The sequence below is a fragment of the Lissotriton helveticus genome, chromosome 1_1, assembly GCF_964261635.1.
Source record: "Lissotriton helveticus chromosome 1_1, aLisHel1.1, whole genome shotgun sequence".
Classification (NCBI taxonomy): domain Eukaryota; kingdom Metazoa; phylum Chordata; class Amphibia; order Caudata; family Salamandridae; genus Lissotriton; species Lissotriton helveticus.
Genome location: NC_136057.1, coordinates 1,899,973,636 through 1,899,989,548, shown reverse-complemented (window position 1 = coordinate 1,899,989,548; position 15,913 = coordinate 1,899,973,636). Strand labels below are relative to the sequence as shown.

Genomic DNA, 15,913 nt, shown 5'->3' with positions numbered 1-15,913 from the left:
TGCGGTAGGCCACGTGGCCCCAACAGCCGGGTGTGGCTGTGCCCCCGCACCATTGGTACCCACCTGCTAACAGTGGCCTCCACTGCGAGAATCTTTTATTTACAAATTGCTCACAATCATGGTAAAAGTGACTGCTTGCTTCTGTCTGGACCAATCCACCAATCGGCGCCTCTGGTCACGTTCCTGCTCAGAGAGAGAGCTTCCGAAGTGTATGTCAAAAGAGATTTACGTGTTCCTCGGACTCTTCTTTGATGTTTGAAGAGCTATAAAGAATGTTAAGTTTGAAGGGACGTTCTAAGGCGGGTGGTCTGTGTGCTGCTGGTCTGTATTGATTTTACTGGAGCTCCTTACCAGAGTACTTTCATCACTGGTACAAACTCCTTGAAAACATTTCCTAAAGGTGAGACTGCTTGGAAGGCTTTGTCTTACAGAACCTTAACTTGTGCTGGTGCTACCACCATGGTACTGGAGTAACAGCAGGAGTGCGAGGCCAAGGATTAAATGGGCATGGAAGAGGAACACCCTGCTGAACACTCAGAAGAGGTCCCTCCAGCATATGGGCTGCTTCACCACTGCCTCGGATGCAGCAAGTGCTGCACCTGTGGGACTGAGACCACTAAAGATGGAGATGACGGGAATCAGTAGAGAAGATAAAGTTTTCTGTGATCCTGCCGTAAAAACTGTGCCTCGCCTCTGAACTCTGTGTGCAGCCACATCTAGGGTACAGGCTCTGCCTCAGGCGCATGCGTCAGCTTGGTGATGCACCATAGTACGCGCGAGAGAGCAGGCTTTCCTCCACAGAGGCACAGCGGCCAAGGACTGGATGGGCACGCTGAGCACTGAGTGGGTCATGGGTCACTACGGCAGGAAGCAGGCCCTTCAGCCCATGTCCGCCCTCTCATAAGCCTTGTGGACTTTGCGCATAGGCAGCACTTTATTTCTGAGAACCAACACTTTTTCTGGGAACCAATGCAAAGTCTGCCAGAAACACAGAGGAGGGAGAGGGTTCAGGACGGTACAACCTTTGACACACATTACGTTCTTCCAGTCCTGAGGTTTCAGCCCGGCGGCTGGCAGTCCGAGGACTCCATGTCTGATCCTGCGCACTTCCCTATTTCAATCTCCGTACTGGCGGTCACCTCACAAGCTCTCTCCGACGAATAGATCATGCGATTGCAACAAATGGCATAAAACCACCCTGTGTAAAGGGGCCATAACCACCCAAATGCAAGCGCGGAAACTGAGCCCCATCCCGTAGCCACTTAGTTAAACAAGCGCTGAAAGACAAGCGCGGCCCCGCAAGTTAAAGCGACGCTGGGGGCCCCACTCCAAGAGGTTTCAGAGACGAGCGGCCGGAAGTCCAGGTATGGCGTTTACCTTGTGGGAGCGAGCGCGATAATCGCTAACAGATGGCGCCGCTGCTCGCTCCTGCAAGTTAAACAGCATACATGCACGAGTACTAATAGGAAACAGTGCAAAACATACACACGTTTCAACTAAAGCCTGGAGCGATCCTAAGATATTCCTCTAAGCAACGCTTGCGCACTGCGTAGGCGAGATCTAAAAAATGATCGGGACATTGGGTAGCCGTGTCAAGTGCCCTGTGTTATTGTTCCTCCATGTGACCCTCATTATCATCTATTGGCTCAGTCAGGTGTTCTCTTTACTTGTTTCTTTTAGAGAGGTCTGTTAGTTCTAGGAGTTGGCCTTGGTGTGTCTGTGTGCATAGGAACGTGTAGTATTTTCTGAGCAATTCCCTTTTAGCTTTATCAACAATTATACATTAGTCATGTCTATCTTTGATTGACACAACCTTGCTTCTATTTTGTTTTTTTATTTAATGCTCTTGCTAGAGGGGTGTGTGTTTTATTCTCAAATTCGTAGTGTTGTCTCTAAAGTAAGTTATTTCGTTGGCCCCTTACTTTGGTCTCTTCACAGAGGTCTTTTCTGGTGCCTGACCGTTTGTTTTTCTTCTACTGCCTTTAGGTGAGATTCTAACATTTTTTTAAGTAACTTCCGATTTCTGTTATCTGCTGTGGCCAGAGCTATTATCTTACTCCTTATTACCACTTTCAGTGTTTCCCAAATAGTTTGTTTAAAACGTCACCTGTGTGATTTATTTCTAAGTATACTCTTAACGGTTTGAGAGATTGTTGTCTGTAGGGTCAGTTACAAAGCTATTTTTAAGAGGAGGAAAAATGAAGTTAGAAATAAAGCTTGGGAGTCTGTGGAGGCTGTATGTAAGTTTACAAATACTTCAGTGGTCTGGAAAGTAGTTTATTCCAACAAATGTAACAGTTGCCATGCCCCTTCTTTAGCAGCACATATTTCTACTGATCGTATGGTAATGAGCTGTTCACCCCATACAACCTCTTGGTATAAACACTGAATATTCTGAAGTGGTCTTTGCTGTACGAGAAAGGCCCTCTGGTAAAGCCCTGGACCCCAACGTTGTGCCTATTGAGTTCTATAAATCTAATATCTAGTTATGGGCTCCATTAATCCCGAATGTTTTGAACTCTGATTGTAGTAGCTAATTTCCTTGCTCTTGGTCCATCTCCATTATAGTTCATGTGTCCTAAATGAGCAGTCAACGAGATCCCTGATGTTTTAGGCCAGTCTGTTTGATCAACTTCACCGTAAAAGTGGTAGGTGAGATTTGGTTGTCCAGTTTCTGAGCCTGAGTGGATGATAAAGACATCCTGGCAGATATCCAGTATGGGTTTAGCGAGGGTCTGGAAACCATGAAACATTGTCTTAATCTGCACCTAACTGCCAGTAAGTATACTGCAGCTAAATCGAATGCCTTTCATCTTCCCTTTTTGGACCCAAGTATTTCATTTGATCGCAAGAACGGGGCCAAGCTGGGGCAGATTTTATTGCAAGTTGGTCTTGAAACTCCCTTAGTAAATTTTTTGCGTTTGTTACACGTAGACTTTTCTGCCACTGTAAGGTTTAGTGATCATGGTGAGAGTATAGGCACTTGTTAACTAGCTAGTGGAGTACGCCATGGCTGTGTTCTTCTGCATGTCCTGCATGTCCTATTTATTTTATATATGAGCAATCTTAATACTTGCTTGTTTGAGCATGGGTAGGATATGCCCCTTATAAAAGGTAGACCTATGCCCTGCTTTATGCAGGAGAAACTGTTTTGTTGTCTCATATCCCCAACGGTCTTACATTTTTAATTGCTGCCTTTGTTCTGTTTTATGGAGGGCCTTAATTTAGATACCCATTTTCTAAAACATGGCCTGTGGACCTAAAACCAGAAAATACTGGACTTTCTTTGTGAAGGAAAAGTTAATTGAGAAGGTACATCATTTCTCTTATTTGGGGGTTACGTTTGACTCTGCTAGTTCCTGGGAGCCCAGTGTTGCACTCAGACTACACAAAATGTACTGAATCAATGGGGGCTCTATTCAATTTTCCTACCAATATTGGCAGGATATTAGCAGCAAACCAATTCTTCTGCTGCTTGAGGTACATAACATGCACTGCATTCTGATTTTGACATACTGTGCTTGCATTTGGGGCTACTGTTCTTTAAGCACTTCCAAATGAGGGAAACAATGTTGCCACGTCTTCTTGCCTTTCCCGGCTCATTGTTTTTGTACTACTACCTATGCCTCCATTATGTTGACGATTATATTAAGCTGGACCTTCTATTGCTATTGTTTCATCACGTTCCTGTCGCTGAGCTTCTCTAAATAAAAATGTTATTGAAGACCGTTTGAATTTCTAAAAGGACCTAAAAATTATTCAACTCTGTTGCAGCGGAATTAGTCGGACAATCTTTATTGTCTCATTCACCCCTATCTGTTTTACAGATAGGGGCAAATGAGGTGAAGAAAATTTTTGGGGAGCGTAACTCTAGAAAGGCAGTTGATTTGTCTAAACCTTCATTAAGACAATAATGCATTTTGCAGCTCTCGATAGTTTTAGAGCCCTAGCTCTCCGGCATTACACAGCCCTGAGAGAGAGCTCTTCTTTCAAGGTTCAGGTTGGGCCCCGTTCAAGGCTACCTTCCTTTTACCCAAAGACAGTTTTGGTAATGAATCGATTTGCTGCGGCTCTTACGATCAGAATTCCCCTCAGACTTTATTGCATTACTGTTTCTTTGCTCTTGGATATCTAATTCATTTCCTGAAGAAGGATAGATTCAATAAGTACTGAACCGTGCTGTTTTATGTACAAACACAATCAGGGAGCATGTTTCACCGTGGTATAATTTTAACTTAAAATCTGCGGTACCTTTTCATAATTCTGTGCTGTTTTAGCTCATTGTGAGGAATTTGATGTCCATGCATGAATGCTATTTAAAATATTTGTGATATTTTAAGTTTTCTTATTTTTTATTTGTGCTTTCATGGTTAACATAACCGAATAAAGTTCCCTTGATGATTATGATGACATGTGCTTCATGACTAATGCGGGCAGATAGTGAATGACCCATGCGCACACGTCATAACATATGCCGTCAATTTTTATTTACCTTCCTGACATTGTACAAAGATGAATACATTACAATTTGAAAACTAGATTCATACTGCGAGCGAGTTGCAGCTACCAGACTATCAGAGGAAAGAAGAAAAGAAGCAGGTGAGAGAGCAAAGCAATATATGCACTCACATTGAGTGCTGACTCAAAGAAATAAGCATTGGCGAAGCCAATATATTTTGCCTTTGGGTCCTACTGGCTTTGCCAGTGCTTTTTGGTGGAGTTAAATAGCATTATTAAAAAGTAACACATAATTTGTAAACATTAATGTTTTACCACGCATTCACATACATGCCTGCAGAATGACAGGGCACCATTTTCTTTTCATTTTTATTGACTGATCTAAGATGGCAGGTGCTGCTTAGTTCAGTCAGTAAAAAGAAATAGTAAGTGTTAGCATCTTGGCCCTCCTAAAATAAATATATAAGTTTAATAAGTGACAGGCGTGGTGGGGCAAAGGAGGAGTGGATGAGGATAGAGGGTTTGAGGAAGCGGGTAGGAGCATGAGGAAGAGATCAAAAAGGAGTGGGGAGATGCACATGAAGGAGACAGCAACAGGGAGTGTGGCTGTGGGGTAGAAGCATACAGGAGAGAAAGGTAGCAGCTGTAAGGGAGATAGTAAACACAGAGTAGGGTATTTAGCAGAGAATGGGACATACATGCACTGTGATGGAGTGCTTAACCAAAAAGGAAATTCCCAAAAGTGATAAGTGGAAGGACATAAGTCAGCCAGTCAAGAGGATGTTAAGGTTGCTGCCCTCTAGGGGAGGAGCAAACATAAGTTGGACAAGGAAAGCCATTGAATAAGAAGCAGGAAAATGAGCCACAGTAGAGCCAGTCAGTGGTAATTAGTAATTAGGTTGTAAGCCCTTGTAACTTCGTAGTAATCCCGCAATAGGTATTTTGCAACCACACAGCTTGCAGTGTCTGGTAGGCTCAACCTAAAAAGATCCCCTCAAGGCAGCAGTGGAAGGATACTATGCATCCAATCAGAACCATGTGAAACCGAAATGCCAATGGCAAACACAAGAATAGAGAGAGAAGTAATTGAATCAAGAGCAGATGCTAGAGATAGTCAACAAAGCCATCCAATTATTAGCAAGGAGCTGACCCAAAGCCCACTTAAACTATATGATATTTATTGGCAGCGGAGGCTCCTCTGCTATGGCAGAAGAGCTTCGCCCCCCCAAAAATGGCAGGAAAATAAAAATACAACCACACTCTTTTTATTTCTCCTTTCCTGCGGAGTCTTTGAGGTGGGCCTACGGGGTGACAGCACTGAGGGGAGTGATAGTGCCCTCCCTTCACTGAGCATGACGGTTTGGCCAGCCATCTAAGGCTGGCCAAACCACCATGGGCAGTAAAGCTCTCTCCAACCAGCTGTATGGCTGGGGTTGGAGAGAGCAGGCATCCCTTTACCTTCCCCCATTCCACCTGCCCGCACACCCTCCCCGTCCACCGCCCCCAGACCACCCTCCCCCCCCGTTGGCCTGCCTGCCCGACCACTTGTAGCATACATCAGCCCTTACTGTTTATTGGAGACATTAAGTCTGCCAGTACATAGCTAAAGCTGGCTGTAGCCAAGACCTAACTAATGCTTTATGTCTTGTATTTCATGAAAATTGTGAGTTATGATGAAGTAATGGTTCATTCCTAGTGTAGTTGTACTTGTTGCATTTTTTATAATGATGACTATTTTATGGATGAATTTAAATATTAACAAAGCTCAAACGAATCAAAGTATATATTGATAATGAATATGAGAATAGTGCAATACACATGATCAACTGTGCTCATTAATAACAATGCAGTGATGTCCCAGAATGCTAAAATTAATGGTATTAATACTCTTGCTGAGTAGGTAGCAAGCACATTGTGAGTTGTTACTCTGTTGATGTTCTTGTGTGATGCATTATTGGGTAATAGGCAAAAATCTGGAAAGAAAATGGAAAAAAGTGGCTGAACACAGGCACAAAGTCAATTAATGTATTTTCAGTTTAATTTTATCTTATTTTACTAGTTTTGAAAATGTAGATAGCAGATGAAAGAACTACCACTTGCGAGACAACAACCTCTGGCCCTGTGTAAAGTATCTGGGGCCAGATATACTAAACTCTGATTGGCAAATTCTGGTCGCAATTTTCCACTAGAGTTCTATTCTGCTAACCAACCTATGTACTAATGGGTCGGTTCTCTAACTACTGATTTCCTAGTGGGTCGTGTATCAACCTACCTCATGAATATTAATGAGGTAGGTCGCAATGTGTGGCCCACCTCATGAATATTAATGAGGTAGGTCGCAATGTGTGGCCCACCTCATGAATATTAATGAGGTAGGTCGCAATGTGTGGCCCACCTCATGAATATTAATGAGGTAGGTCGCAATGTGCAACCCACTAGGAATCTCAGCCATCACAGGAATGGTGGCCTGCTGTTGTCAGAAGACCACCATATCCGTGATTGCTTTTAAATAAAACAGGATGCATTAAAAAAAACTCAGCCTTTAACTTACATTTTTTAAGATTAGGTAGTGGTTCATGGAACATCTGCCTACTGTTCAAAAATAATTTTGTAAACATTTTCAAAGTAGAAGGGTTCCCTTGACGACTCTTTCCCATTTGCAAATTCATTACCACTACACTTCAGTAGTCAGTAAAGTATTCATGTTTTGCGTACGGATTCCTGTCACAAACTATCAATATATACCATTGTGATTTGGTATTTTAAGGGGACGCCCTAAACTCTTCCCTCCAAATACCGAATTAGAATTGTCTTGCAAACACATATTGCGATTCGGTAACTTGTTATTGAATTGCAATTTGGGATTTGTACATAAGAAGAAGAATTTTTGCAATTGCAAATGGCACAACAAAAATACTTCGTACCTCTGGCCCATGGTTCTGAATCGTGAGTTGCCGGTTGATGTTTGGTCTTCTGACTGATATTCTGCGCAGTCTGCTAGAGGTTCTTTGTTTCAGTCCATTTAGTATCGCCATTTGTGATCTCTATCCGCGGATTGTCTTGTTTGTGAACCGTTTATACTGTAAGCAGGCATTCCTTGGAAGGAGGTTAACAGTCAGTATTTATTCCCACTGATGCATACCACTAAGGCATTGCACTAAGAGATCTGTTTGTTTGCTTAGAATGGATTTAACCAGAGGCTTTATTATATATTTATTATCCAAATCAGAAGTGTAAAAAAAATAAATATATATATATATATATATATAAAAAGTTATTTAAATTGTATACAAGAGTTTATTTAAGTCCAAGTAGCAAAGGAATTGTTTTTTGTAATTGTTACGTTCAAAACGAAAAAGAAAGTGTGTGCTCATGTTTTCCAGACCATGTACCTATTGTTTTCTCCATAGAGATCTACACGACTCCATTAAACTGTGAAGTTATGTATTTTCGTGTAATAACATGCCATCCTTGGATCTATTGCTAATGTAATGTTCTCTATTTGCAGATGGTTTGAATGCTGAAAATAACGATGACCGAGTTCTGCATTGCTGCCTACAGTATCAGAAACTGTATCCCAATACTAGCCTTCTGCTGTGCTCGTAAGTCAGATATTTTCTGAATAAAATACCCAATATGGCACTTATCGCCAGACTGTTGATTTATGCCTATCGTTTAGAAATGTGCAGGTTTCATCAGCTGAAGATAATTGCGGAGTCTCCTAGCGATTTGTGAAGGAGAGTTCTGTTTTTTTTTAAGACAAAAGAGGCAAATTTCATGCATTCTCTTTTCCTACTGTTTATTCATAATCCTGTAGTCTCCACAGGAAATTACAGAACTTAAAACCCAGTATAAAAGAGTCAATTAGAGTATAAGGCCCTCTTTTCTTGATGGGTCCATCGATGAAACCGAAGACCAAAAATAGAAGAAATCCCAGCAGTAGCCACATAACATTCACTTTCCAACTCTGGATGTCATCTGTAATTCAATTCTCAATATCTGAGGCTTTGATGGATACCACATCCACCCGTCAAATTGATGCCTGATTTGTTACTCCAGAAACTACAGGAAAGTCCAAAAGACAACTATTGCGTCGGCAAATAGTTGGAGGGATAATATTCACCTCTGTTGTCTTTATTAAAACCAAGACTCTCCTTTACAACTGCCTCGAAGAACTTGCAATTTCGTTACTTACACGACATGAAGGCTCTATTATGCATGTTCAAAGTGAATTAATTATAGCTGTAGACTAATCTGTGACCTTCAAGATGTCCTCCAATCTAGCCTCTGCCCAAAAGCCCCCAGATTCCATGTCGCCATTGACTGAGTGGGCCCCGAAAGTGGATGTGTCTACTCTCACTTTTCCATCACCAGCTTAACCCATCTAATTAAAGTCGTTGTTGTAGCAGGATAAAAAGGCTCCCACACATCAATGAGTAACTAAGGTGCAGAGGTTCTCACCCCTTCAGTCACCCAAATATGTTGCTAAAGACACCATACCAGGCACAGGTTGGGATGAGTAGCAAAATATTGAAATTCCGCAAAGGAATACGCATTTTTGCTCTGCCTGGAATTGCAAAAATTAACCGCTGTGGGTGTGAGCTCCATAGCAGTGATATCCAGTGCCCTAACATCCGAAACACTTTTAAAAGAATTTAAACACTATTTGGCAACTATTTAATCAACAAAGAATCATTATCACCCCAGGGCTCAAACAAGTGTAGGATCACATTAACATCCCACATAACTGTCTACCATGATTGAGGAGGATTCACATACCTAATACCCTGCAACAACCTACACATCAAAAGATATTCACTTATTGTTTAACCATCCATCTTCTCACAACCCACTAAAATAGCAGATCTGTTGCTATGAATGGTCCAATAGGGCTTTAAGAGAAGTTGGACACCCCTGCAATTCCTGCTGAAATGGGATCGAAACCCTTTCGAGACATCAACTGTGCCAGAAACCTCATCCTGACTTGTAAGCCTTGAAGGTGCCAGCTGCCCTCGAGACTTCGATGTAACCTGAAGCCTCATCCAAACGTCCAGGAGCAGCGGCAAGCTTCTAGAAAGGTTCCATATCCCCAAGGCCATTTTGTTGTTCTTTACTAACCTATGGAACAGGCCACAGTGCTCATCAACATCTGAGGGAACACAGGCAACTGTACAGGGTAATCTCTTCAGAGTTCCAGAAGTGTGGGACACCAACGTTGATTCCTCCCAAACCTCGTCTTTTGCATATGAATCTGCACCAGCATTAGCACTAGCATGACAAATGGAGGGAAGCCATTGTGAACCCCACTCGACCAGTCTTGAAGGAACGCATCAGTGGCTAATCCCCCCAGATCTGGCCTACAACTGAAGAATCTGTCCAGCTGAGATGTAAGTCTTGAGGCAAAGAGATCTATACATAATGGACTCCATATATCTGCCAGCGGCTTGGACAGATGGGAATCTAATTTTCATTCTCTGCATTCAGACATCTTCCTCAAAAACTAATCTGCGACAAGATTCAACTAACCTGGCATGTATTCTGCAACCAGATTACTCCCACAGTGCCTTCACCAATTTAATTTGACCAAGTTCCTCCTAGTTTGTTGAGGTACTTGACAGTTGTCAGATTATCCATGTAAAGGAAGACCATGCATTCTAGCCTGTGGCTTTGAGTTGCAAAGGAGCTTGCAGAAAACTCTAAACAATTTGTGTCATGATGATATGTTCCGCCAGTCCAGAAGGTGCCACATCTTGCACCCCTTCCCCATATACTTGCGATGGATTCTAAAACAAGAACTGGGGAAGAGTGAACAATCGCTCTGCCGTTCTAGGCATCCATTTGGGTGATTAGACAGGATCTGCCCTTGTCTCGCTGTCTAATGGGACCAATTGAAAATAGTGCCAGCCTTTTTTTTTAAAACTCTTTTTATTGGTAAACTTGCACACACTTGATTGTTACAGCAATTAACATTACTGTTAGATTTGGCGTCTCTAGTTGGCAGAGGTAGGTAGCTTTGACCAAATAGGGACCTTTGCGTCTAGTCAGGGTAAGGGGGTACACTCCTAAAATAGCCCTTGCTCACCCCCTTGGTAGCTTGGCCCGAGCAGGCAGGCTTATCTCAGAGGCAGTGTAAAGCATTTGTGAACAGATACAGTAATACAGTGACAACTCTACAGATGGACACCACACAGGTTGTATTATAAAAATATGTATTTTTACATAGACTTAACACAAGACCAAACAACAAAAATCTACAATACTGTACTCAAAATAGACTTAAAAATAGGTTGGTCACTTAAAATCAGTCTCTAGCAACAGATAACTCCAACGTGTGTTATCACAACATAGTGACAGGAGAAATGCCAAAGTAAGGCACCGACCGCGAGGTGCGCGGCGTCGGGCCCGGAGTCGAACAGACCCCCAAAGAACAGTACCTTGGAAAAGCGATGAAAAACAAAGACAGATCACGGCATCTGGGAGGTGTGGCTTCGTTGGTGTGGTGCGGCGTTGGTTCCTTACGACCCCAGGGGAGGTGTAGACTTGGTTCCTTATTGCAGCGCAGGGGAGGTGAGACGACGGTTCCTTACTGAGAGGAGGTGACTTCACGATGGCGCCGAAACCACAGTTCCTTACGATGTTGTGCTGTTGATGGATTCTTGGTGGCCCACGTCGAGGACTGGCTCCGCAATGTCGATGTCAGCTTTGGAGTCGATGCGGCCCAGCAGCAGGCGTCGGGACCACGGCACAAGTCGGTGCAGCGCTCACGGCTCTTGGCAGGTTACGGCTAACCCTGGGCGTAGTTTGCGAAGTAGCGCTACCCGAAGTGCACTTTGCACTACGCGAACTGCATAGTGCACTGTGCAAAATGCTGTTCGCACTGATTGCACAGTGCCGGATGCTTGTCCGCACTGTGCAATAAGTGCAAACTGCATCTTGCACAGTGCAAGCGGTCGTTTTCTGCCGCTCGAGTAGATTTCTACTCGAGCAGCAGCTTTCTCAACGCGGACTGGTAGTTTCTCATCGCGAGCGGTCGCGAGCATACGCGACCACTCGCAATGAGAAACATGACCTCCCCGGGTTGAGAATCTCGCCGGGAGATTTATTTTCCACGATTGTGATTGGCAACTTGATATTGCTGATCGCGAACGAGAAAAAAGTCTCGCCGGGATGTGATTTTGCTTGCTTGTGGTCGCCAACTTGATGTTGAAGACCGCGAGCAAGCAAAAAATGACCTCTGCACTACGCTGCGCGTGTTTGCACTGTGCTACGTGCAATTCGCGTAGTGCGAAGTAGCGCAGACTTTGCAATCTATGCGAGCGTAGCGTAGTGCTTTGCCCAGGGTTTGTTACGGCATTGCTCGCTGGCGTCGAGGTGGCACGGTGGCGGGTCTACGGTGCAAGTCGGAGCAGCGCTCACGGCTTCGGTATAGCAGACGGCGTCGCTCGCCGGCGTTGGTGTTGCAATTTCCTTCTGCTGCGCCTAAAACCACAGTTCTAGATGCAGGCAAGCAGAAGGGGTGAAGTCTTGTATCCCTGAGACTTCAGGCAGAAGGCAAGCTCAAGTTCAAGCCCTTGGAGATCTTTCTCAAGATGATGAAAGCACACTCAGTCCTTTTTCTCCTTTCTTTGGCAATGAAGCAACCACTGCAGGCCAACCCCAACAACCCATTGGTAATTATGGGATGGGGCCTCGAAGGATGAATAATACTGATTTTGACCAGTTTATGGTGTAACTGGAGTACTGTCGGAAATTAAGATTTGTATAATCCTGCTTGTGGATGAGTGAGGGGATGCCATGTATAGGAGGATATCATCTGCATATAGGGAGATTCTGTCCTCCCATACCACTGTCGACCTCGGATTATTAGATCTCTTCTAATCCAAGTTGCAAGGGGCTCTAGCATTAGGGTGAAAATCAAGGGTGAGAGTGGGCTCCCTTGTCGTGTACCTTGTTTGAGGGGGTAGGGGCGTGAGGTGTGTCCGTTCACTACCACGTGAGCCAAGGGTTGCGCGTTTAATACCTTGACCCAGGTTATATATTTGGGGCCAAAGCCTAGTCGCTCTAGTACAGTGAATAAATATGGCCATTCAATCATACTGAACGACATTCGGGCGTCAAGTGATAGTATTGCTGCTGCTTCTTTAATAGTATCAATTCTGCCCAGCACTCCGTGTAGACGTCATAGGTGTAATGCCGTGTTGCTTCCCAGCGCAAGGCTCTTGATAACCGGCATTAGTCTGTTTGCCAACAATCTGGCCAATATTTTAACTTCTGCGTTGAGGAGTGATATGGGGCGGTATGAGCTACAGAGTTCCTCTGGCTTACCCTGTTTGTGGATAACTACGATAGAAGTTAGTCTCTGGTCTTGGGGTAGGTAACCCAGCTGTATGCCCTCTTCATACATTTCTCTTAAGTATGGTGCAATTTTTGTCGCTACGATTTTATATAATTGAATTCGAAGACCGTTAGGCCCAATTGCTTTCCCGGATTGTATACTGTTAATTGCCCTGGTGATTTCCTCGTCCATGATGTCACTGTCCAGTAAAGTAGTGTCGTCCACCGTCAGGGAGGGGAGACACATTACTGCAAGTAGTTCTCTCAAGTCATCCGGTGTGGATGTATTGGTGGGTGTGTATGTATAGATGCCTAAAGTGTGTTGTCAATGTCTCTACTATTCCCCGGACATACCTTATTATTGCACCATTCTTTGATTTCAGATATGCCACCCATCTGTTAGCTTGTTCATGCTTGTCTAGCCATGCCAGTAGTTTCCTGGCTTTTTCTCCGGTTTCATATATTTTGTCGAGCACTGTCGCTTACTTTTTGCTTCTTCTGTTACTTTATTTTTATATTCTTGTCGTTTGATAGCCAGCGCATGATTGGCCTCTACACTGTCTGATTTGACAATTTGTGATTTTCTCTCTAGAATATTGATTTTTAAGTGTGTAAGTTCCTTCTTTCGGTCTTTTTTATGCCCAACCGTCAAGGAGAGTGCCTGTCCCTTTAATTATTGCCTTGAATGCTTCCCAGAGTATCTGTGGGGAGGAAACGTAGTCTTTATTTTCTTTAAAGTAGTTTTCTGTGGGTTGAATTAGTTTGTCTCGTATTTGTGAGAGTCTTAAGTACCGGGGGTTTAGGATAATTGCATTCCGAGCTAGCTTTGCTCCGTTAGTGTAAGTGAGCCAAACTGGTGAATGATCTGATATTTCCCTTGCCAGATATGGGATGTCTCTAAAATAGGGCAGTTGGTGTGCCAACGTTAGGCTATAGTTGATACTCGACTGGCTGTTATGTGCCTCTGAGTGGAAGGTGAATTGTAAGGTCTGTGGGTTGTTTGCTCTCCAGACGTCTACGAGACCCATTGCTTCTAAATAGTTTGATAGTGTAGAGTTCTTACTGGGTGTCAGTCTAGGGGATTTTTGGACTTTTTGTCCACAGAGCCTCATGATTAGATCCCCTCCAAGAATCAAAGCTCCCACTGGTAATTCGAGGAGTAATGATCTTAAGTCCGGCAGGGTCACCCTCTGCAACACTGGTGGTATGTAGACTGATAGTATATTTAGGGGTTTGCCCTCCCACATCCCCTGGTGGCTGCAAATCTCCCCAGCGGGTTTGTCCATGTACATTCTACTATATATGGACATCGATTATGCTGGAGTATTCCTGCTCCCCTTGAGCCTGTCGTGAAGGCTAAATGGGTGACTAATTCATATCCACCTCCGTTCAGTGCTTTAAATGTATTGCCAACCAGATGGGTTTCTTGCATCAATACCATGTCTGGTGCTTGTCTTCTCATGTATTGAACTGCTATCCCTCTTTTTCCCGTCCCCCAGCCCGTTACTATTCCAGGAGAGAAGCCTGAGAGTGGATTCTGTCTTATCCGGGGTCATGGTTTGCACAATAGTGGGTATATCCCAGCTGAAGATTCGAGAGGTGCCTGGATTCGAATTGATGGGATTCTCGGTCAAAAAGCAGGAGCTGACACTTTGCTCGGGCGTCCTGTGCTATCGTCCTCCAGGACCGGCCTCTTCAATATCGCTCCTTATTGACCTGATTTACGAGCTCTCCAGCTCCCACTCCAAGCTATTGATTCTTGGAGATTTTAACCTGTGGGCAGGCGGTTCACTGGACAATGCATTTTCCTCCCTTAGCCAAGCCTGCAAAGATATCAGCCTGGAACAGCTGGTGAATGCCACCACGCATCGGAAGGGTCATATCCTGGACTTAATATTTGCGGATCCACAATGGGTATCAATAGATGAGATTAAGTGCCAGTTTTGGACAGACCACTTCCTGATTACGTTCTCTCTTTGCTTAGAGGACTACACCTTGCGGGAGGCTGGACTATCCCAAGCCAAGTTAGGGAGACCTTGGTCCCGAATACTCAACATCTCTCCACTACCGAATATCTTAGGGAAGGACTTTAAGCTTGGCAGGTCAGCTGAAGAGAGCTATACTCTCTTTAGCCAGTCCATCTCGAGCTCGTTGGATAAGTTGGCACCCCTCCGGAAGTCACGAGTGAGGGTGAATCGAGCTAGCCCTTGGTATACGAGCGAACTACGCCAGCTTAAACTTGGCTGCAAACGTGCAGAAAGAGCGTGGAGGAAACAGTATTTAGACTCGGAGAAAACTGTGTTCCGGTCCGCTTTACAAAAATATAAGGCACAGATCAAGATAGCTAAAGCGGCTTATCTTGAATCCACCTTGAACCAGGCCCCAAACAAGGCACAGGCCCTCTTTAAGATCGTTAGGGACCTCGCCCACCCTATGTGTGCGGCCAACACCGTCCCCACATCGCAAGCTCTATGTGATTCGCTTGCTGATGCTTTCGAGGAGAAGATCTGCAAAATTCTGGAGGGTTTGCAGGATCCAGTCAATCCTACCACTGGTCTGGGAGCTCCGGAGGCGATGGCCAGTCGACCCCTGCAGAGGGTTTCTTACCTCTGTTTGGAAGCTCCGGCCACGCCTTCCAGTCGACCCCGACCAGAGGACCATGCACTCAGCTTGGGAGCTCTGGCGATAGAGTCCAGTCGACCCCAGCTGAACAGCTTTCCCCTCCCCTCCCTGGAGGAGTTTGGCAGCCTGGCTTTTACGATCTCATCTGACTCGCCTCTTGACCCTCTCCCTCCAAAACTTTGGAGGGTGTTTCAGGAGGAACTTTTCCAGCCTTTGCACTCCATTTGCTGCCAGTCGTTTGAAACAGGGACTGTACCGGACTGCTGGAAGAAGGCAGTGGTATCTCCACTCCTAAAAAAATCCACGCTTGACCCCGCTTGTCTTTCCAACTATCGGCCAATTTCTCTGCTTCCTTTTCCAGTTAAAATCATGGAAAAACTGGTCACCCGCACTCTGTCCGGCTTCTTAGAAGGTACACCTGGCTGGATGAGACGCAATTCGGTTTTCGCCCAGCTCATGGGACGGAATCCGCGTTAGTGACCGTGTTAGACAATCTGCG

General features: G+C 44.5%; 1 protein-coding gene across 7 annotated transcripts in view; it reads left to right on the top strand.

Moving 5' to 3' along the window:
* The window catches only part of SWT1 (SWT1 RNA endoribonuclease homolog), a 1,000,634-nt gene that overhangs the window by 300,403 nt on the left and 684,318 nt on the right, over nt 1-15,913 (top strand). For all 7 annotated transcript variants that reach the window (XM_078642786.1, XM_078642831.1, XM_078642776.1 and 4 more), the window contains one exon: nt 7,967-8,060. In XM_078642786.1, coding sequence (XP_078498912.1) covers nt 7,967-8,060 — 94 coding nt within the window. The remainder of the gene's footprint in view (nt 1-7,966; nt 8,061-15,913) is intronic.